The sequence below is a fragment of the Bombina bombina genome, chromosome 5 (genome assembly GCF_027579735.1).
Source record: "Bombina bombina isolate aBomBom1 chromosome 5, aBomBom1.pri, whole genome shotgun sequence".
In the NCBI taxonomy this organism is placed as follows: domain Eukaryota; kingdom Metazoa; phylum Chordata; class Amphibia; order Anura; family Bombinatoridae; genus Bombina; species Bombina bombina.
The window spans coordinates 542,744,828-542,768,682 of record NC_069503.1 but is presented as its reverse complement, the minus strand read 5'-3'; the positions used below and the strand labels follow the sequence as shown (position 1 = coordinate 542,768,682).

The 23,855-nt window shown below is 39.5% G+C and overlaps 1 protein-coding gene across 5 annotated transcripts in view; it reads left to right on the top strand.

Annotated features, from left to right (window-relative positions):
* LOC128660571 (triple functional domain protein) overlaps positions 1–23,380 on the top strand; it is a 763,036-nt gene extending 739,656 nt beyond the window's left edge. For all 5 annotated transcript variants that reach the window (XM_053714497.1, XM_053714496.1, XM_053714493.1 and 2 more), the window contains exons 51-57: positions 6,022–6,049; positions 8,084–8,246; positions 8,794–8,915; positions 9,003–9,081; positions 15,447–15,647; positions 15,913–16,051; positions 18,137–23,380. In XM_053714497.1, the coding sequence (XP_053570472.1) occupies positions 6,022–6,049; positions 8,084–8,246; positions 8,794–8,915; positions 9,003–9,081; positions 15,447–15,647; positions 15,913–16,051; positions 18,137–18,679 (1,275 nt within the window). In that variant the 3' untranslated portion in view covers positions 18,680–23,380. The remainder of the gene's footprint in view (positions 1–6,021; positions 6,050–8,083; positions 8,247–8,793; positions 8,916–9,002; positions 9,082–15,446; positions 15,648–15,912; positions 16,052–18,136) is intronic.
* The last annotated feature ends 475 nt before the right edge of the window (positions 23,381–23,855 follow it).

Genomic DNA, 23,855 nt, shown 5'->3' with positions numbered 1-23,855 from the left:
TCTCTCTCTCCCACCTCTCTTTCTCCCTTCTCTATCTCCCCCCTCTCTCTCCCCCTCTCACTCTCTCCCCCCCTCTCACTCTCTCCTCCCCTCTCTTTCTCTCCCCCTTCTTTCTCTCCTCCCTCTCTCTCCCCCTCTCTTCCTCTCCCCGCTCTTTCTTTCTCTCCCTCTCTTTTGCTTGCGCTCTCCCCCATCTCTTTTTCTCTCTCCCCCCCTTTCGTTTGCTCTCTCTCCCCCCTCTCTCTTACTCATTCCCACCATCCCTTTTGCTCTCTCTCTCCCCCTCTCTTTTGCTCTCTCTCTCCCGCCTTCCCTTTTGCTTTCTCTCCCCCTCTCTTTTGCTCTCTCTCCCTCCCTCTATTTTGCTCTATCTCCCCCCCTCTTTTTCTTTCTCCCCCTCTTTTGCTCTCTCTCCCCCTCTTTTGCTCTCTCCCCCCCCTTTCTTTTGCTCTCTCTCTCCCCCCCTTTCTTTTGCTCTCTCTCCCCCTTTCTTTTGCTCTCTCTCTCCCCCCCTTTCTTTTGCTCTCTCTCCCCCTCTTTTGCTCTCTCTCCCCCTCTCTTGCTCTCTCTCCCCCTCTCTTGCTCTCTCTCCCCCTCTCTTTTGCTCTCTCTCCCCCTCTTTTTTACTCTTTCCCCCCTATTTAGCTATCTCCCCCCTCTCTTTTGCTCCCCCCTCTCTTTTGCTCTCTCTTCCTTCTCTTTTGCTCTCCCTTCCCTCTCTTTTGCTCTCCCTTCCCTCTCTTTTGCTCTCCCTTCCCTCTCTTTTGCTCTCCCTTCCCTCTCTTTTGCTCTCTCTCCACCTCTCTTTTGCTCTCTCTCCCCCCCTCTCTTTTGCTCTGTCTAACCCCTCTCTTTTGCTCTCTCTCCCCCCTCTCTTTTGCTCTCTCTCCCCCCCTCTCTTTTGCTCTCTCTCTCCCCCCCTCTCTTTTGCTCTCTCTCTCTCCCCTCTCTTTTGCTCTCTCTCTCCCCCCTCTCTTTTACTCTCTCTCTCCCCTCTCTTTTGCTCTCTCTCCCCTCTCTTTTGCTCTCTCTCCCCTCTCTTTTGCTCTCTCTCCCCTCTCTTTTGCTCTCTCCCCCCTCTCTTTTGCTCTCTCCCCCCTCTCTTTTGCGCTCTCTCCCCCCTCTCTTTTGCGCTCTCTCCCCCTCTCTTTTGCGCTCTCTCCCCCTCTCTCTTTTGCGCTCTCTCCCCCCCCTCTCTTTTGAGCTCTCTCTCCCCCTCTCTTTTGAGCACTCTCTCCCCCTCTCTTTTTGGCACACCCTTCCCCCCTCTCGTTTGTGCTCTCTCCCCCCTCTCTTTTGCGCTCTCCCCCTCTCTCTTGCTCCCTCTCCCCACTCTTTTGCTCCCTCTCCCCACTCTTTTGCTCCCTCTCCCCACTCTTTATGTTCCCTCTCCCCACTCTTTTTGTTCCCTCTCCCCACTCTTTTTTGTTCCCTCTCGCCCTCTCTCGTTTTGCTCTCTCTCCCCTCTCTTTGCTCTCTCTCCCCCTTCTCTTTGCTCTCTCTCGTCGCCCTCTCTTTTGCTTCTCTCTCTCCCATCTCTTTTGCTCGCTCTCCCCCCTCTCTTTTGCTCTCTCTCCCCTCTCTTTTGCTCTCTCTCCCCCCTCTCTTTTGCTCTCTCGCTCCCCCTCCTCTTTTGCTCTCATCCCCCCTCTCTTTTGCTCTCTCTCTCCCCCCCTCTCTTTTGCTCTCTCCCCCCTCTCTTTTGCTCTCTCCCCCCTCTCTTTTGCTCTCGCCCCCCTCTCTTTTGCTCTCTCTCCCTCCCCTCTCTTTTGCTCTCTCCCCCCTCTCTTTTGCTCTCTCCCCCCTCTCTTTTGCTCTCTCTCTCCCCCTCTCTTTTGCTCTCTCTCTCCCCCCCTCTCTTTTGCTCTCTCTCTCCCCCCCTCTTTGCTCTCTATCTCTCCCTCTCTTTGCTCTCTCCTCCCCTCTCTTTTGCTCTCTCTCCCCTCTCTTTTGCTCTCTCTCTCCCCTCTCTTTTGCTCTCTTCCCCCCTCTCTTTTGCTCTCTTCCCCCCTCTCTTTTGCTCTCTTCCCCCCTCTCTTGCTCTCTCCCCCCTCTCTTTTGCGCTCTCTCCCTCTCTTTTGCACTCTCTTCCCCCTCTCTTTTGTGCTCTCTCTCCCCCCCTCTCTTTTGAGCTCTCTCTCCCCCCTCTTTTTTGAGCTCTCCCTTCCCCCCTCTCGTTTGTGCTCTCTCCCCCCTCTCTTTTGCGCTCTCTCCCTCTCTTTTGTGCTCTCTCTACCCCCTCTCTTTTTCGCTCTCTCTACCCCCTCTCTTTTTCGCTCTCTCTATCTCCCCCCTCTTATGATCTCTCTCTCCCCCTCTTTTGCGCTCTCTTTCCCCCCTCTTTTGCTCTCTCTCCCCCCTCTTTTGCTCTCTCTCTCCCCTCTCTTTTGCTCTTCTCTCTCCCCTCTTTTGCTCTCTCTCTCCCTCTCTTTTGCTCTCTCTCCCCCCACTCTTTTGCTCTCTCTCCCCCTCTCTTTTGAGCTCTCCCTTCCCCCCTCTCTTTTGTGCTCTCTCCCCCCTCTCTTTTGCGCTATCTCCCCCCTCTTATGATCTCTCTCTTCCCCTCTTTTGCGCTCTCTCTCTCCCCCCTCTCTTTTGCACTCTCTATCTCTCCTCTCTTTTGCTCTCTCTCTCCCATCTCTTTTGCTATCTCTCTCCTCTCTCTTGTGCTCTCTCTCCCCCCCTCTCTCTCTCTCTCCCCCCCCCCCCCCCTCTCTCTCCCCCCCCCCCCCCCCCCTCTCTCTCTCCTCTCTCTCCCCTCTCTTTCTCCCCTCTCTCTCTCTCCCCCTCTCTCTTTCTCCCCCTCTCTCTTTCTCCCCCCTCTCTCTTTCTCCCCTCTCTCTCTCTCTCCCCCACCTCTCTCTCTCTCCCCCACTCTCTCTCTCCCCCTCTCTCTCCCCCCTCTCTCTCCCCTCTCACTCTCTCCCCCCTCTCTCTCCTCCCCTCTCTTTCTCTCCCCCTCCTCCCTCTCTCTCCCCCTCTCTTCCTCTCCCCGCTCTTTCTTTCTCCCCCTCTCTTTTGCTCGCGCTCTCCCCCCTCTCTTTTGCTCTCTCTCCCCCTCTCTCACACACTCCCCCTCTCTTTTGCTCTCTCTCCCTCCCTCTATTTGCTCTATCTCTCCCCCTCTTTTGCTCTCTTCTCTCCCCCTCTTTTGCTCTCTCTCTCCCCCTCTTTTGCTCTCTCTCTCCCCTCTTTTGCTCTCTCCTCCCTCCCTCTTTTGCTCTCTCTCTCTCCCCCTCTTTTGCTCTCTCTCTCCCCCCACTTTTGCTCTCTCTCCCCCTCTTTTGCTCTCTCTCTCTCCCCCTTTTGCTCTCCTCTCACTTTTTGCTCTCTCCCCCTTTCTTTTGCTCTCTCTCTCCCCCTTTCTTTTGCTCTCTCTCTCCCCACTCTCTCTTTTGCTCTCTCCCCACCCTCTCTCTCTTCCCCTTTATCTTTGCTCTCTCTCCCCCTCTTTTGCTCTCTCTCCCCCTCTTTTGCTCTCTCTCCCCCTCTCTTTTGCTCTCTCCCCCCTCTCTTTTTTACTCTTTCCCCCCTATTTCTCTCTCTCCCCCTCTCTTTTGCTCTCTCTTCCTTCTCTTTTGCTCTCCCTCCCTCTCTTTTGCTCTCCCTTCCCTCTCTTTTGCTCTCCCTTCCCTCTCTTTTGCTCTCTCTTCCCTCTATTTTGCTCTCTCTTCCCTCTCTTTTGCTCTCTCTTCCCTCTCTTTGCTCCTCTTCCCTCTCTTTTGCTCTCTCTTCCTCTCTTTTTCTCCCTCTCTTTTGCTCTCTCTCTCCCTCTCTTTTGCTCTCTCTCCCCTCTCTTTTGCTCTCTCTCCCCTCCTTATTGCTCTCTCTTTTGCTCTCTCTCTCCCCTCCTTTTGCTCTCTCTCTCCCCCTCTCTTTTGCTCTCTCTCCCCCCTATTAAGCTCTCTCCCCCCCTCTCTTTTGCTCTCCCCTCTATTTTGCTCTCTCTCCCCTCTATTTTGCTCTCTCTTCCCTCTCTTTTGCTCTCTCTTCCCTCTCTTTTGCTCTCTCTTCCCTCTCTTTTGCTCTCTCTCCCCTCTCTTTTGCTCTCTCTCCCCTCTTTCGCTCTCTCCCCTCTCTTTTGCTCTCTCTCCCCTCCCTATTGCTCTCTCTTTTGCTCTCTCTCTCCCCCTCTCTTTTGCTCTCTCTCTCCCCCTCTCTTTTGCTCTCTCTCTCCCCCCTATTAAGCTCTCTCCCCCCTCTCTTTTGCTCTCCCCTCTCTTTTGCTCTCCCCTCTATTTTGCTCTCTCCCCTCTCTTTTGCTCTCTCTCCCCTTCCTATTTCTCTCTCTTTTGCTCTTTCCCCCCTCTCTTTTGCTCTTTCCCCCTCTCTCCCCCTCGAATGCTCACACATGCTCCCTCCATGCCTGGTCCCGCCCCCGTCAGCCCGGCCACGCCTGTTCACACCCACCATTGTCACACCACAGATCAGGTAGATTTTAAGGCCAGGTGTGTTTGTCCTTGCGCTGTCTCTACTGCGCATGACAACTTCGGACAAACGCACGACAACTTCGGACAAACGCACTTGGCCTTTTATATTATAGGAGGAATATTGCATAAATATGGTTTTACATGGTTTTATCTACTGTAAAGGGCTCCAATGCACTTATATATGTATACTTAAGTATTTATGTGTATATATTTATATGTTTATATATGTATCTCTTTAGACATGTATATGTTTGTATCTCTATGTTTAAAGCCCTTCGCCTGTTTTTTTTTTATTTCTAACACACTAGACCTCATATCTTTGAGCCCTTATAACTTTTGTGTGCAATATTTGTTTTTAATCATTTTTATTTGATGGCGTTATCATGAACACAACTTTACTTTGTAATGTATTTTTGATGCGTTTTGTGCAACTTTTTTTGTTTTGCAAAACAGTCAACCAGAGCTCTGAGGAATCAGTAATCATTTTAGTGTAAATCGAGATTGCGCTCAAGTGGTCACGTTTACTTTCAACTTGTAATATAAGCGGTAAACCTGACATGCGCAAACAACCGGGATAAACCCTTTATCTCTTGTGCGTAACTGTTAGCGTTCCACTTGTAATCTGCCCCTTAGTCTTTAATAGGAGTCCAATTATGTCCAAATCTGTCCCTCTCTCTCTCTCTCTCTCTCTGCGTGTGTATATATTTTATTTTTTATTTTTTTATTACAGTAGTACTACATTTTATAACAGCATTTTTTTTTTTTTTAAATAACGGATAATGTTAAATAGATTCAAAGTGAGAGTATTCTTCAATAGATGTTAGTGTAGACATTTTCCTGATTCAGATAGAGCAGTGTTTTTCAACCAGTGTGCCGTGGCACACTAGTGTGCCGTGAGAGATCCTCAGGTGTGCCACGGCAGACTGACAACAGTGTGACATATATTTTTTAAACTTTGCTTGTTTTTTACTCCCAGTGCAGGGGTAGTTTGTAGGAGGCATGGCATAACAGCACAATACATACAGTATGTGTGTGTTTGTGTATGTGTATATATATATGCTGTATTAGGCTACAATGTGTGATTTTTTTTTATGGTGGTGTGCCACAGGATTTTTTAATGTACAAAAGTGTGCCACGGCAAAAAAAAGGTTAAAAATCACTGAGATAGAGCATGCATCAAACTGTGCACAGTCTTTATATAGGCACTTTTTAAGACACCAGCTCCCACTGAGCATGTGCAAGAGTTCACAGTTTGTACAAATGTGAGTCTGTGATTGGCTGATGGCTGTCACATGATACAGGAGGCCAAAAAATTGATATACATTTTGAAATTTGTTTAAAAAAAAAATCTACTCTTTTAAAATGAATAACAAGTGATATTAATCAACTGTATATAATAACTTAGGGACCAGAGAATTTAATTAGTGAATTATTTTACCTGTGCTCCTTATGGGATCATGTAACAGTGATTATCTGTTAATCATAACATAGAGATTTTTGTTGGCTACATAGCAACCCCATAATAATTATTTCTATACTTGTTCCAGTGTTTACCTGTCATTGCTAACATGATATTTCATTGTTTTTACAGCTCCTGAATCCAAACTATATTTATGATGGTAAGTTGACAAGAAAGTAATTTTAACTAAAGAGCAGTTATTTCAGTCTGAAAACTACTTGGTTTAAAGGGTAAAGTTAAAATTAATTTAATTATTCAGATAGAACATACAATTTTAAACAACTTTCCAATTTACTTTAATTATCAAATTTGCTTCATTCTCTTGGCATCCTTTGTTGAAAAGCATACCTAGGTAGACTCAGGCACAGCAAAGCACTACTAGGAGCTAGCTGGTGATTAGTGGCTGCACATATATTTTATTGGCTCACCTTGTGTGTTCAGCTCTGAGTAGTGCAATTGCTGCTCCTTTAACAAAGTATACCGAAAGAATGAAGCAAATGTGATTATAAAAATAAAAAGGAAAATTGTTTGCTATATCTGAATCATGAAATAAAATGTTTGGGTTTCATTTCCCTTTCATTTTTTGCAAAATGAGCACTTAGAAATGATTAGTGTAGGCTCTGCATGCAACTAGACAAGGGAGCTGACATCTTGGCAACTTAGGTTGCATTCTGCCTGGTCTGAGCATGAGCAAATCTGACTCCCTATTTATCTAGTCTATTTACGTAATAGTAAATCAGCTCATGTTACTGTAGAAGTTTTATGACATCATGCTAGATGAACCTTCCTGTAGAGATCACAACCTCCTTATAGGGCTGTGACAGGACGGAATGTTCACTGCACAAAATACGCTTAAAATAAACCTAAGAAATAAAAGGGAAAATCCATTTAAAATGATGAATAGTGCAATCATTTCTACTAAGTATAAGCCACTGCTTAGTGCTTTTTTATTTCAAAAATAAAGACTGTTTCATATCCCTTTAAAACTTTAATATTTTGGATGGAGTAAGCAATCTTAAGAAAACTGTCTATGTATGAGCTACAAAAGTCCTTTTGAGTCATGGATGGGCTGTTTTTTGTTACATTTTAGTCCTTTGCACGTATGCCTCTTTTACATTAGCTCCAGATGTGCACAGCTAGCTCCCAGTAGTGCTTTGCTCTTTAGCGGCCAACTTTAACTATGTGTTTAACCCTTTTACGGTGTTAAACACAGTTATATGCAAGCAGCAATTCAGTAATAGATTTCTATTCACAATTTTACATCCTCCCCCCCCCCCCATTTTTCTAGATTTGTTTTCATTTTACTAGACTGTTTCTAGATTATCAGCTATACACAAGGACAGTGTATATGATCCACATTTTGGATAAAAGTATATATAGTGCTATAAATAAATCTGTAGTATTTTGCAAAAGAAGTGGGGCTTGCTAATAGCATATTTACTAGTGATGGCAAACCTTGGCACTCCCGATGTTTCAGAACTACATTTCCCATGATGCTTAGGCACTCTGAAGTCCAGTTGAGCATCAAGGGAAATGTAGTTCTGAAACATCTGGAGTGCAAAGGATCACCATCACTGGTATATACAGTAAACTTGGTATTTCTCAAAATAGATTAATCCCTGTTATTTAAAGGGACAGTAGACACCTTGTAATTACAAGACATTTCTGTTGTGTTGCTATAGAGTAACATATCAGCCAAGTCTTAACGTTTTTACAACAAATTAACATCCTTTTTACTGCAATTATTTTTCAATACCAAACTCCACTCACCATTTGCCGAATTTGGAGTAGCCAATCTGGGCTTTAATCAGCAGACTACAAGGCTAGCTATGGTCATAAAGATAGTATAAAATGCATTTATTTACAGTTATTATCTGATGAAGCCAATTAGGGACGGATATTTAGCAGAGTTAGCCTTGAGGTGTCTGCAGGTGCATTTGAGGTTCTGAGTATTAAATATTGCTCAGTTTTCAGAACAAAATTACATGAAAGGGGGGCAAAACACAAAATGAAAATATATTTCAAAGTTGTTTCATTACGCATAACTAAACATTTTATATGCAAATCTCAAGGTTTTTACTGTCACTTTGTTATTTCATGGTAATGGAAGTTCTATGGTAGAGTTGTTGAGTATTGATAAGAATATTCTTCTATTTTCTTTTTTTAAATACATTTTTTTTTTTTTGTTTCGTAGCTCCTCCAGAGATTCTTGTACCATTGAGTGAAGTAACATGTGAGACAGGAGAGACAGTCATCTTAAGATGTAAAGTCTGTGGTCGTCCTAGGGCATCTATCACCTGGAAGGGTCCCGATAATAACATCCTGAGTAGTGATGGACGCTATAACATTGCTTATAGGTACCGAAAAGAGCAAAGAATATTGTATTGTATATTTGTTAGATACTCTATTTGTTTAATTTTATTGAGTTAGTTATCAAAAACATATATCATCTAAAAAAAATGTCTTTTTCATAATTTGTGTGTATGTGTGTGTATATATATATATATATATATATATATATATATAGTATATACATACATATATATATATATATATATATATATATATTCACTCACACATATATAAATATATATATATATATACATACATATACAGTATATATAAGTGTATATACATATACATACACACCCACATACATATATTATATATATATATATATATATATATATATATATATATATATGCACACACATACACATATACATACATATATATATATATATATATATATATATATATGCACACATACTGTGTGTATATATATATATATATATATATATATATATATAAATACACACACACACATATAGATATGTCAAATACATTGCGATGCATACATTTTTATTGAGATATTTTTAAATCTAAGTTGTGGTTTCTTCACAGTGATCTTGGTGAGGCAACACTAAAGATAATAGGTGTAACCACAGACGACGATGGCGTATACACCTGTGTAGCTGCAAACGATATGGGTTCAGTGTCTTCTTCATCCAGTTTAAGAGTTCTAGGTTAGTTCCATATTTCAGTCAAAGTTTTTACAATAATCATAATATATTAACTCCATATGTGAAGTAACGTCTTTTTCTTTACAACAGGTCCTGGTAATGATGGAATGAGGGTAATCTGGAAGGACAACTTTGATGTTGCATACAGTGAAGTGGCTGAACTTGGCAGGTATAATTTTACCTTGTAAATAGAACTCTCTCATATAAAGTAAAGAATGATTTTTTTATTGTAGGGTGCACAACTCATCCCTAGTGACAGATAACTGGCTGATAAGAACAACATTTATTATTGGTGGATAGTGACACCTCCCCCAAAGCATGACAAAATATTCTCAGCACTGATACTTTTAAGAATAAAAAATACCTATTAGATGCAACAAAGAAAAAATAACAAATGTTCATTTAAATGTGTGTGCAACTGCTATTGTTTTTAAACAGTCTGATCATTTGGAAGCTTATCTTATTATTGTTCAATTACATTTGAGCATTGCTACATTATTGTTGCTATTAAACATACAAGCATAGGTCCTGTTCGCAGGTACTCACCAGCATTTACAGACATCCCTTAGTGACTCACAGTGGTATTAGGATTAAAATCAAATCTGGGAAAACACAACCTTTTGCTGATTATCACTAGTAATCACATATCCTGTAATGTAGCAATGATAAACTAAGCCCATTCAGCTTATGGACCATAATGACACTGCAGCATACTTTATTGAAGTTTGTATATAAATTCATGCACCCCCCCCCAAGAATCTATACACCCTGCTTATACTGCTTCTTAACAAAATGTTCTAGTGATGTGCATAATATAATATACAAAAGTGGTGGCTCTGCACAACATAGCAAATCAGTGGTGACTCTACATAATAAATTAGTTGTCATGACAATATATAAAGCACATGAACCTGCAGGCAGGACAACCTATTTTCTTTTACTCCTTTATACCTAGACTGATACTTGCATATAAAGTTTTGCAGAGAGCACGTGGGCTGTGTAGTGAGCTATTTCAGTCAATGCTTCCAGCTGTTCTGGATGACCTGCACTCTCTGCCTCCCTATATTTCAGTGAATTCCCCTCCAATTCTAGTAATTATGACAACAGATATGAAACCCAAGTTAGGCAGCAATATGGAATACATTTGCCCATTAAAAAAAAAAAACAATGTTCTGCACCAAGTCCCCCCCCCCCCCTCCCTTACAAGGGCATATTAAGGTGGTCACCAAGTTGTTTCATGTATAGAAATAAAGACACAAGCTGTTAGTGTGAGGAATCATATTGAACTGAATAACTACATCCAGGTCAGAGGTAGGAACAGGAAACAGGAAGTATAAGGCAATGCAATATTACCATAAACAAACAGAGTCACATTATTTGCATAATAACTCCATAACATCTCCCCTTTTTACATTCAATCCAAAATTTGCTAACAATTTACCTAAAACAGATCCTGATCAGTCTTAAACATAACATACTACATTACTGGTAGATACACTACAGATTGAGTCTATCTGGTGGTCTTGAAACTCAACCACTACGCAAGGCCACAGGGATTTTGCCTGGGTGAAGTTGTTCAGCTCCAGAAGGTTTTAAGGAGCTGCCCTCTTTCCCTGCTGGTGTGTTTGGCATGGAAGAACTTGCTGGTATAAGAGGCTGCATTATGGCATCCTCATTGTATCCTTCTGATGTGACAGCAGTATTGTCTCTGCCTTGCTTATGTGGTCCAGTAGGACTAGGTGCATTGAGAGCCTCAGAATGCTCAAGTGCCGGATGCTTATAGGCTTGTGTGGTGAGATGTTCTGCCACTCGCAGGTCCACTCGGTTGCGGCGGTAGAGACTGCCTTCCACATCCACAAGATATGAGCGAGGAGCAACCCTCTGAACACAGGTACCCAGTCTCCAGCGACCAGTCCTGTCACCAGGGAGCGGCTTCATACGGATTGGCTCTCCAATGCTTAGTTCAGGTAAGTCTTTGGCAGACACATCGTATGTCAGTTTGGAGATCTGTTTCCTCCGTCGTAGCTTCTCCAGTACCCCTGTTACCACACAAGGTTCAAGTAATTTATTTGCCACTGGCAATGAAGTCTTCAGCCTCCTTGACATCAAGCGCTGTGCAGGACTGCTGTCCATGCCTTCAGTTGGGGTGTTCCTCCAATGTAGAATGGCTTTCCATGGGTCATTACCTTCATACTTGGCCTTTTTGCAAAGATTCTTCACTATCTTTACAGCTGATTCCGCTTTGCCATTAGCTTGAGGGTGCCGCGGGGAAGAGGTAAGATGCTCAAACCCCCAATCTGTAGAGAACCGTCTGAATTGCTCACATGCAAACTGAGGTCCATTATCTGAGATTACCCTGTCTGGCTGTCCATGACGTGCAAACTGTGCTTTACAACGCTTGATTGTAGTTTCAGCAGACAGGTCGGGAAGAAGCTCAATCTCCCAAAAGTCAGAATAGTGATCAACGATTAGTAGAAAATCTTGCCCAGCATAATTCAGTAAATCCATGCTTACAATTTGCCAAGGCCGTATGGGCAGCACATGTGACATCATGGGTTCTTTCTGTTGTGCCTGCGCATATTCATTGCATGCTGAACAACGGCTAACAAAGTCTCTGATCTCATTTTGCATGTTAGGCCAATATAGGGTATCTCGTGCCTGTCTATAGCATGCTTCACCATTAATGTGACTGGCATGAATACGCGTCAGCATCTCCGATCTTAATGATTTAGGAATGATGACCCTTGACCCCTTGTACAGTACACCATCCTGAATGCCGATTTCGTCTCGGAAAGTCCAATATTCTCTTACAATTAATGGCACCTCTGCCTTTGAATCTGGCCAACCATTCAGAACAACATACTTAAGTGCTTGCAAACTCTCGTCAATTTCTGTGTGCTGTCTTATCTGAAGCAATCGTTGGTCTGTGACGTTTAAATAGTCTGAATGATTAATCTGCGACAGGACATCCAGATCCTGTTGAACACTGCAAACTGTGTGTTGTGCACTCTCAGGTGAACTACTTGCTGCTGTAGCTCTGCTAAGAGTGTCACTAATGTACATTTCAGGTCCAGGTTTATAGACAACATTTAGGCAATAATTTTGTAATGTGAGCAACATGCTCTGTAGACGTTTTGGTGCACACAAAAGTGGTTTCTTGAAAATAGATATCAGAGGCTTATGGTCAGTTTCTGCAGTGATCTCGTCACGACCATAGAGGTAGTGATGAAAGCGCTGGCAGGCAAACACAATACTCAGACATTCTTTTTCGATTTGTGCATAGTTTTGCTCAGTAAGGGTCAGTGCCCTTGAAGCAAAAGCGATAGGCTGGTCAGCTTGCAATAGGCAACACCCTAATCCACTTTTGCTTGCATCACTTTGAATAGTTACAGGTTTTGTCACATCATAGTACTTCAGGACAGGTGTATCTGTGACCAAACGTTTGATGTCCTGCACTGCATTATCATGCTTAGGAAGCCAATGCCAAACTGCATCCTTGTCCAGAAGCCTTCTCTACGGCTCGCAAACCTCTGAGAGGTGTGGTAGGAATTTTGATAGGTAGGTAACAAATCCTATGAAGCGCTGCAGGGATTACACATTCGCTGGCTGTGGCATATCCAGTATAGCTCTGATTTTTTCTGGGTCAGCCTTCAAACCCTCAACGGATAGTATGTGCCCATGGAAGCGGACCTCTTTGACCTTGAATTGCAGTTTTTTCATGCCAAGTCTTAGTTTCACCTGCCTACAACGATTCATTAGTTCTAATAATTTGCCATCATGATCTTGCTCTGCTTCACTATCTGTGTCCCCACAACCAACCACAAGGATGTCATCAGCTATTGGTTCAATACCACTGAGTCCAGCCAATAGTTCATGTTGTTTACGTTGATACACCTCTGGTGCAACTGATACTCCAAAAGGCAACTTGAGCCATCTTTTTCTGCCCCAGGGAGTCCAGAAGGTTGTCATGTAGCTACTTGCATTATCAAACTTACATTGTAAAAATGCATCACGGGCATCAACAAGCGTGAACAGACGTGCCTTAGGCAGCTTGTACAAAACATCCTCGAGAGTTGGCATGATGTAGTGAGATCGCCTCAGTGCCTGATTCAAGAATTTGGGATCTATGCATATTCTTAACTTCTCAGGCTTCTTTACAATCACCATGTTACTTATCCAATCAGTTGGTTCAGTCACTGTTGCTAAATGTCCATCAGCCTCATACTGGTCAAGCTGCGCCTTAACTGCCTGTTTTATGGCCACTGGCACATTGCGCGGGTCACATTGTACTGGAGGGACACTCATGTCAAGGTCAAAATGAACTTCCCCTGGTACAGATTCTACTGGCCCAGTAAAAACATCACTGAATTCCTTTAATAGCAAATGGTTTGTCAAGGGCCCTTTGAATTGATTGTCTATCACGTTGAGCTCTGCGGGGATAGAGAAATGCATCAGCCCTAGACGCTCACAGGTTGAGCCGGATAGCAGGCTTCCACAATTTCAAACTCTAGCTTTTGTGTCCTTCCATGTATGACACATTCTGTCCTGAAGAGTCCTAGAGATTTCATAAGCTCACCTGAGTATAACTTTAGTCTGGTGTCACTTTGCAGTAGACGTACTTCTGGTGCTAACATCATTTTGTCTCTCAAACACATTACATCACATGTTGCTCCTGAATCGAGCTGGCAGGATTGGGGCTTTTTATTTAAAGTTAAAGTGACAAACCATTTCTTTCCTCTGGCTTGCACAGTGCCGATCAATTCACTACTGTATATCACTTCAGCTGAGTGTGGCTCTTCCTCATATGCAGATGTGTTCTCAATGGTGTGTAACTTTCCTAGTGATGGCTGTCTTTTACTTGACAAACAAACATTAGCAAAGTGATTTGTTCTTCCACAAGACCTACAAGACTTCCCATAAGCTGGACATTGCTCTTTAATTCTTTGATGCACAGTCCCACAATATTTGCATGCAGTAGGGTTTGCAGTATTTGTGCTAAACTGGCGGCGTTGTTGCTGCGGTTTGCTTATGTGTTGTCGCTGCATTGCAATGTTTATGCTGTTGGTCTGCTGTCTGTCCTGTTCCATAACTTTTAGACGTCTGTCAGTGAGCTCTGCTGTACGGCATGTTTCAATGGCTGTGTTTAAAGTTAAGTCATGTTCTCTTAGTAGACGCCTGCGTGTGCTCTCACTAGCTACACCAAGAACAATTTTGTCCCTTATTAATTCATCTCTTAGTGTACCATATTCACAAGTTGCTGCCTTTTCTCTCAAGCGTGTAACAAAGTTATCAAGAGATTCTCCCTCTTCTTGTTTGCAGCATCCAAACATATACCTTTCATATATAACATTTTTAGCAGGTTTAAAATAAGCTTCCAGTGCATCTAAAATGGCTGTAACATTCTCTTTCTGCTCTGCTGTGAGGGTCAGATTATGCTTATACACATGCCTGCATTCACTGCCCATGACCCTTCTCAGAGTTGCTGCCTGCACTGCTGCAGATTTCTCATTCAACCCTGTAGCCAGGGAATAATCTTCAAACTCAGCTTTGAAAGTTTCCCAATTGCTGCTGCAATCCCCACTGATTCTCATTTCCTCTGGGGGAGGTATGCAATTCATGGCAGTCATATTGTCTTTAAGTCTCTAAGCTCTCAAATATCAGGAAAAAAAAAAAAAAAACCGTTTTAGGCTGTAACTCACAAAGCTGTGCTGTATCTTAAAGCTGCTGTTCTCCAAACAAGAGGCTCAGTCCTGATTTTAGTTACTTCTGACACCATGTTTCATGTATAGAAATAAAGACACAAGCTGTTAGTGTGAGGAATCATATTGAACTGAATAACTACATCCAGGTCAGAGGTAGGAACAGGAAACAGGAAGTATAAGGCAATGCAATATTACCATAAACAAACAAAGTCACATTATTTGCATAATAACTCCATAACACTAGTCTGCCTCTATTGTAGCACCGGCCCTGTCTGTATGTTGGGGCTATCTCTATAGTACATGTTTCTAAACCTTACTTTTACACAATCCACCATTTAAATTATTCTAAATAGATTGCTCTGCTGCTTAGCTGGAAGGCCATTGGTTGCTTTTGATAAGTCCTTCTCCACATACTAAAGGTAATTGGCTAGATTACCAGTCTCCTCTTATATTGTACACAGATATCTCCTAACAGACATATATCACATACATGAAACTCACTGAGCATTTCCCTCTAGGGATCGTATGTACTGTATTATTATAGCAGCAGTAAATTTTATCCTCGCGCAGGGCCAATTGCAATCAAGCACGGTCTGTCAATCATCCCAATTAGATTGGGATGATGCAACACTTTAGGTGGCAGAGAGGTTAAGTAGCTGCGGTTTTAAGGTAAATCTTATGTGTTTATTTTTCTTTTATGTAATAATTTCATTGTTCTTTAATCTCTTTCCCCTTTTAAACAAAATATCCTAATTTCATTATACTGTAATAATGGCCACCTGCTAAATCCTTTAATACTTCAGTAACGCTCTTTTTCTATTTTCGTAACTAGGGGCAGATTTTCTGTTGTTAAGAAGTGCGAGCAAAAAGTAACAAGACGAGCAGTTGCCACCAAATTTGTGAACAAAAAGCTGATGAAGAGAGACCAGGTTACCCATGAACTCGGAATCATGCAAAGCTTACAGCACCCACAGCTGATCAGTCTTCTCGATACCTTTGAGACGCCTACCAGCTATGTCTTAGTACTCGAGATGTATGTGGAATACCAATAAATGAATATAAAGTGTGATGTTGCATGTAGATTATTAGCATATCTGTACAATGAACTGCTAGTTATATCATTTTATTTCTGTCATTTTTGCAGGGAATGCACTTGTAGATTTGCATACAATTTTTGTAAACATTGGCACAAATCTGCAAATTTTATTGTGGCGAATGCGGAAAATACTGTAAACGAGCTTCTCTTGTTCATGGCAATTTCTGTTTTTTTTTTTTTCTTCTTCTTGGTAATAAAACAGTGCTGACCAGGGACGCCTCTTAGACTATGTAGCGCGCTGGGGAAATCTCACAGAGGAGAAAATTACGATATACCTCCGAGAGGTGCTGGAAGCCCTGCAGTATCTCCATAACTGTAGAATAGCACACTTAGACCTAAAGGTAAGTAAATGCAGGTAGTAGCAGTAACCACTTTTTTAACAATAAAAGCCCCCCACCCCAAACAATTTGTTGTCCTAAATAAAACAAATAGATAAAAAAAGATTTTTATCTAACATAAACAATATTTATGATTTTTTTTTAAAATATATTTTCATTGCTACTATCCATTAAACCATTACAAATAATATGTTCAGTACAGTACCCTTCCAACTATTACCATAGAAAGATAAAACGAACATCAAATGCATATTTTAATTAATATTGTGATATCTTGTTTATAGTTAACAGATTAACTCCTATGCATTATATACTGTACTTTCATTGGATTATCATTTATGAGAATGTGGGAGATCACTTAGATTTTTGACCCTGGGCAATACCATGCTCTGTAGAGGGCATCTCTTCCACTTTGTCAGTGTGATCTCTGAATAGTGTGCACATAAAGCCTGGGCTGGCCCTAATGCCTTGGTATAAAATCACTGATATATGTGAATGCGTATAATATTTGACAAACAAATAAGATATATATAAATGTTATAAAGAAAAGTATACAGGTATACCCCGCTCATACAGCGGGTTAGGGACCGGAGCCCCGCTGTAAAGTGAAAACCGCCTTAAAGTGAAACAAGGAAGTTTTTAGTGTGTTTAAAAACTTGAAAACATGTTTGAACTAACCTATATTATGGGTGCAATAGTGCTACGTTTAGTTTAACACTAGCACAGCACAGTACAGTATTCAATTTGTATTCAATAAAAACTGTACTTGTAAATAGTGACAATTACTGTAGTAAACTTTGCTAAATTATAGCACTGAGACACAGATTGCACTGTAATGTTGTAAACAGTGAACTAAGCATAACAAAATGGTGTCAGTCACTTTTCTCGCAATCTAGCGATGATTACAGCACTGTTTCAAAATCCTTGGAGGTTGAACTTCAGCTCTACAAAGCGCTGTATTAGCGAAGCGCTGTAAAGTCAAGCGCTGTAAAGTGAGGTATACCTGTATTTATATATTCCATTTTTTTCTGTATTTTCCCTGCACATCAATTAATTGGATTGACTTTGCATGCAATAATATCCAACTGTGTTTTTCATGACGGCTAGATCACAGACGATAATCTTATGGTTTGATATCTTACCACTTATTACATCCTAGTGCAAGAATCTTGAGGTTGTCAATTTTGATAGCAGGCAAGTCCTCCACTATTGGGGCAGCCTGCAATTATAACTTTATATTTAAAGGGGCAGTCTACTCATGATTTTTTATTGTTTAAAAAGATAGATAATCCCTTTATATTACCCGTTACCCAGTTTTGAATAACCAACACAGTTATATTAATATGCTTTTTACCTCTATGATTAAATTGTATCTAAGCTTCTGCAGACTGCCCCCTTATATCAGTTCTTTTGACAGACATGCATTTTAGCCAATCAGTGCTCCTACGTATCTCCACGTTAGTGAGCACAGTGTTATATATATGGCACACATGAACTAGCGCTGTCTATCTGAAAAAAAACCTATAAACATGCACTGAGAAAAGAGGCAGCCTTCAAGGGTTTAGAAATTAGCATATGAGCCTACCTAGGTTTAGCTTTTAACAAAGAATACTAAGAGAACAAAGCAAATTTGATGATAAAAGTAAATTGGAATGCCCTATCTGAATCAAGAGTTAATTTTTACTAGAATCTCCCTTTAAGGCTAAGGTTAGGGTTAATCCCATGGATGGTTGCATTGTGAAGCAGTGTTTGCAGCTTCCTCAGACAGCCAAGAGGTAAACTGCAGTCTGTCTACTCCATCCCAACGGCAATGTTTTCTACGTTGTTGGTATACTGTAAACAGTGCTATGATATTGATGTTGCTATTTTTGAAAAATTTACAAATGCAAATTGCAACTGAGAATTATAAGGCTAGATCTGAAAAAATGTCACACAATTAGAAATTAACTTCTCTGATTATGAAAAATGATCTCAATATTATTTTTTAATTTATGTGCATTTCTTAGTTTTAGCTATGAAACTCACAATAAATAATATAATCTTGTGTGAGCAACCTAGTAAATTTGTTTTCTCTTTATTGTTGTTTAGCCCGAAAATATTCTTGTGGATCAGAGCCTGACCAAACCGACAATCAAACTATCTGATTTTGGTGATGCGGTTCAGCTTAATACCACCTACTATATCCACCAGTTGCTGGGCAATGCAGAGTTTGCAGCTCCGGAAGTCATCCTTGGAAACCCTGTCTCCCTCACCTCTGATACATGGAGCGTAGGAGTTCTCACATATGTCCTTCTCAGTGGTGTGTCTCCTTTCTTAGATGAAAGCATGGAGGAGACGTGCCTAAACATTTGTCGCTTGGACTTTAGCTTCCCAGATGAATACTTCAAGGGAGTTAGCCAGAAGGCCAAAGAGTTTGTATGCTTCTTATTACAAGGTGACCAGATGAAGCGTCCTTCTGCAGCCATATCACTTCAGGAGCTATGGCTACAGCCAAACTGCCACAGGATAAGTGGCACCCTAGACATGTCAAGATTGACTTCATTCATTGAGCGCCGTAAACACCAGAATGATGTTCGACCCATTGGTAGCATTAGAAACTTCTTGCAAAGCAGGCTTTTGCCAAGAATATGAAATATTGCTAGAATTTGCTCTCATTCTCTTTCACTTCCTATAAAGGAGGTAAAATTCTCCTGCCAATCATTTGATGATTTTTTTTTTTCAATTGAAAGAAAAAGAAAATTTAAAAAAAAACTGACGGCCTATGTAAATCGTGCGATTATTGCAATGTAAAATCCACTCACAGCTATTTTGGGATTCTTAAATTTCAACTATGTTGGGATTGGTGGGGTGGAGAAGATTTTGTACTCTGCTTAAAAAGGACAGAAGACAGCTTTGCTGTAATACAGTATTTTATTCAGGTTTCTGCAAAAAATAAATAAATTTAAAAAAAAAAAAATAATAAAAACAAACGAGAACAAAAACACTATTTTTTAAAACGAAAAAGAAATGAATTTTGCAAGCAGAATATTAACTTTTTTTTCAAGGTTTATCAAAGGAAAGAATTTTTGCCCACATTCAAACAACTAATCATGTTGAGCTATGTAATTATTTTAAAGACTGGACACCCCAGGATCAAATCACGTAGACTGAACACTCCGGTCAAAGCAATCTTTGTTTGCTACATTTGATTTTCTCTTGGTCATTCTGCTTTTTACGCTGCTTTGCCTGTGTTTCTCACATAGATTTGCACTGGTTCTCCTTTTAGTAAATCCAACCTCAAACTTTTACATACAATAAAAATGAATTTCCTCTGATAACATATAAGCCTTATATGTAAATAGACAATTTATCTGACTTCACTCAAATCCTTTTATTATCCTGTTTTTATTTTTATTTTTCACATGTGAGGAAACAAGTTAGGGGAAAATGGCTGACAAAAGGCAACCATTTTGTTTAGTCATTTCATGGTTGTAATGCCCTTTCACTTCCTCATGATTTGAGGGTAGGGAATTCTATAGGAGTATAAAAATACTGTAAATGCACTCATTGAATCCTAGGTTTTTATTTCATATCATGTGCAATGTTGTGGCTTTAACATTTTATGCAACTATTTATGAAAAACTATGTTGTAACTGTAATAAATATATAGAAAAAGCACACTCAGCTTTATAATTTTATCATGGGAAGTTCTTAAATTGGAGGGAGGAAAGAATGGGACAGAACTTTGAACTCCAGTTTGCTATAGGTTTGGGATTATTTTGTATTAGCTCATTAGAGTTTAGGATCAAAAATCTAAACAGACTGTTATGACAAAATGCCGAAAACTATCCATTGCCTCTGTAATGTGAATAGCAGATTCTTATTATGTATTAGCATGGTGTTCAATGTTTATTTAAATTAGCAATAATATTTTGATTGGCCCAGCTTCAAAATCGCCCACATTTAACATCATGTGTATGAGATAAGCTAAAAATCATTTATTTCTGACTAGACACCATCTTCTATGTGAGAACCTTACATTAACTTTTTAGTAAGTGCTTGTGATTTGTGATAAGTCTTGTTCAATATTTTATTTCCCAAACTGCAAACTGGGTGAGAAACAGGGACATTTTTTTATGTTATAAGTGTTATGTTATATTCATATTATTTGAAATGCCAAAGTATTATTTTCTTCTTCTTTACTCTTCTTCTTTACTCTTGTCAAAAATATAATATCCATTTCCATAATTCTCCAATTATGTTTACTTAAGCAAAAAAACAAAAACAAATATACACATACAGATTATAACAGAATCATTTTTCAGTTGGTTAAAAAGTATATAGGTACAGAGAAGAGCCAGCTATTTTCCTTGACTTTTTCTTTTTTTTTTAACTCCATAAAGGATAGATGAGCAAAACTTACATAGTTAGACATTTAATCATTTAATCTCTTTAAAGGTGCTGTTAAGTCTATTATGTTACCTTAACACAATATATGGCTATTTATTGCAGTATAAACATTTACTTAAAGGGATACAAAACCCCAAAATGTTCTTTTGTGATTCAGAGTATACCATTTAAAAAAGTTTACAATCTACTTCTTCTATCATATTTGCTTTGTTCCCATGATATTCTGGGTTGGAGAGATAGCTAGCTAGCTATCTAGAGCACTATATGGCAGGAAATAGAAAATCAATAACATTCTTGCAAAACTGCGGCCAAATAGTGCTCCAGAAATGGGCCAGCTCCGAAGCATACATCCTTGCTTTTCGACAAAATATACCAAGGAAACGAAGAAAAGTTGATAATAGACGTAAATTAGAAAGTTGTTTAAAATTGCATGCTCTGACATATACAATTTTTGGGTTTCGTATCCCTTTAAAGTGAAATTAAAAAGGTGCACTTACTGTTCATGATGGTAAAAATGTGCGTTAAAGGGACAGTCTACACCAGAATTTGTATTGTTTTAAAAGATAGATAATCCCTTTATTAACCATTCCCCAGTCTTGAATAACCAACACTGTTATATTAATACACTTTTTACCTCTGTTACTACATTGTGCCTAAGCATCTTCTGACAGCCCCCTGATCACATGACTTTGTATTTATTATCTATTGACTTGCATTTTAGCCAATTAGTGCTGTGTTGTGCTAACTTTTAAATAACTCCCCAGGCGTAAGCACAATGTTATCTATACGGCCCACACGAACTTGCAGTCTCCTGCTGTAAAAGGCAAATAAAAAAGCATGTGATAAGTAGCTGTCTTATGACAGCTTATGATGGCTTAAAAACAGGCAGAAATTTAGAGGTTTAAATGTTATAAAGTATATTAATATAACCATGTTTTTTGTGCAAAGCTGGGGAATTGGTAGTAAAGACTTTATCTTTTTGACGATAACAATTTTGGTGTAGACTGTCCCTCTAAATGCATACAGAAGCAAATTGTAAACAGTTCTTTGAATATGGAAGTATCCCTCTACACTGAATTAATTTTTCATATGAAATTAAAATCCTTTTATAGGCTATATGTTAAAGAACTCATTACTAGGGAACATTTTTGTCAGTCAGTTTGATTGGATAGACTTAAGATTTTAAAAGCATCACAACTGGCTATATATTGTACATATTCTTTGCTTATTATATAAGCCAATTTGCTAATTGTGTTAAAAAATGCATTTAAAAGTTTGAGCAAAGAAATGTTATTTTATTTATTTAGTTATTGATTTTATTTAACTAAAGCTAACCTCTGTGTAGCACTGTTAATATGCTTTATTGTACTAATATAGGTGCAGGTTAGAGCACCAAACTACACAGAAGCACTGAGGTAGATTATGTTCTTTTACCACAGAAACAAACCTTAACACAGTACAACATGTATTGGTTTGCCAAAATTCCTGCGTACAGAACAAGTATTCTGTGTAAATTTGAATTTTAAGAAAAATTACCAGTGTAATGTATAGCCAGTTATAATGCAATTTAAAACAAAACTAATTGAAAAAACAACTCTTTACGTAGACGTCTGTTATAGTCTTTTGGGGGCTGCAATTTGCGACCCGATTTTATTGTAAACGAGGCATCTTCGGAATACGTTGCAATGAGTGCTAGAATTTTAAGATTTAAATGCCTAAATTAGGTGCAATTTCAACTTTTTTTTTTAAAGATTTGTAGCAATATTTTGTATTATAAGAGACTTGCCCTTGGAGACTTTTCTTGCTCACTGACCTGCAATAGTATAAGAGGGTAAACTGTGGCTGACATTAAAGTGCAGGGTCTACACTTAGCACACAACAATTTTTTGTTTGTTTATGATTATAGAATAGAGGACAGTGAAAGTGGAATTAGTGACTTAAATCTTTAAAAATATATATTTTTGGGTGTCCGTCTGGGCTTCAGGTAGTGGTATTTCTTAATATAAATAGTATAAATAATTTGGTAATTAGCATGCAGGACTGCACCTTATTTAAAGGGATACTAAATCCAAATTTTTATCTTTCATGATTTAGAAAGTGCATGCAATTTTAAACAACTTTCCAATTGACTTCTATTATCTAATTTGCTTAATTCTCTTCAGTAGCTGATGTCTGGTGCCTTGTGTGATTAGCTTGTGTGCATTGCTATTTTTTCAACAAAGGATATCTAAATAATGAAGCAAATTAGATAATAGAAGTAAATTGGAATGTTGTTTAAAATTGTATTATCTATCTGAATCATAAAAGAAAAAAAAAATTGGGTTTCATGTCCCTTTTAAGTGGCCAATGTGGAACAAATTGGTGGGTGATCTTTAAAAGCCGTGAAAGTGAATGAACCTTTTTAAGAAACATTTTTGATGATACAATTTACCTCAGAAAGCAGAGGGGGTAATAATTAGGGTGACCATATTGCCGCTTTAAAAAGGTACACATATGAAAAATACATATGTCAGGGCTGTTTAAATAAATGTTTTGTATGTATTTTTCATATGCGTCCCTTTGTAAAGCGGCAATATGGTCACTCCTAGTAACAATAGTACTGAATCATAGAGTGGTTACAAAGTAAGCCTTATTCTGTAACTGACCGTTCAACTAGATATAGATTTGCATAATCCAACTGTTATTCTATTTATTGTTTTTATTTTGTAAAATTGTACAGAAACATTTTAAAAGTAAAACTGGATGTGTAATCATACCAAACCTCATTACATTGTTTGTGTTGTTGTTGTTATATTATTATTATTTGTGTTTTATTTTCATTTTATTTTTTACTTATTTTGCATGTATATTTCTTTGTACAGAGCGCTTATGTTCACTCAGTATGTGATGTAAATATTTTATTTTGCCATCAATTATTTTGCAAATTAAACATATTTGACATGACATTGACTTTTTATTTTGTTCATAAATTGGTTTTGTTTTACATTAACAATTTGCAATTACAGAAATGTTTCTAATTCATTATAGTTGTCTCATAAAACTACTTACTTTATTATTTTAATAATTTCTTCTTAAAGGGACATGAAACCCAACATTTTTCCTCCATGATTTATATAGAGTGTTAGTTTTTTATTAAGCAATTTATTTTTTATTTCAATTTGCTTCTGTTATCAAATGTATTTCACTCTGTTGGTATCATCAGTTGAAATCAGGTAGATAAGCTAAGGAGCGTGCATGTGCCTGGAGCACTATTTTGTATGAGTTTTGCAAGAATGCTTTTAACCCCTTCATGACCAGAACACTTTTCCATTTGTTGACCGTCTGGGACCAGGGCTTCTATTGCATTTCTGCGGTGTTTGTGTTTAGCTTTAAGTTTCCTCTTACTTATTTACTGTACCCACACATATTATATACCATT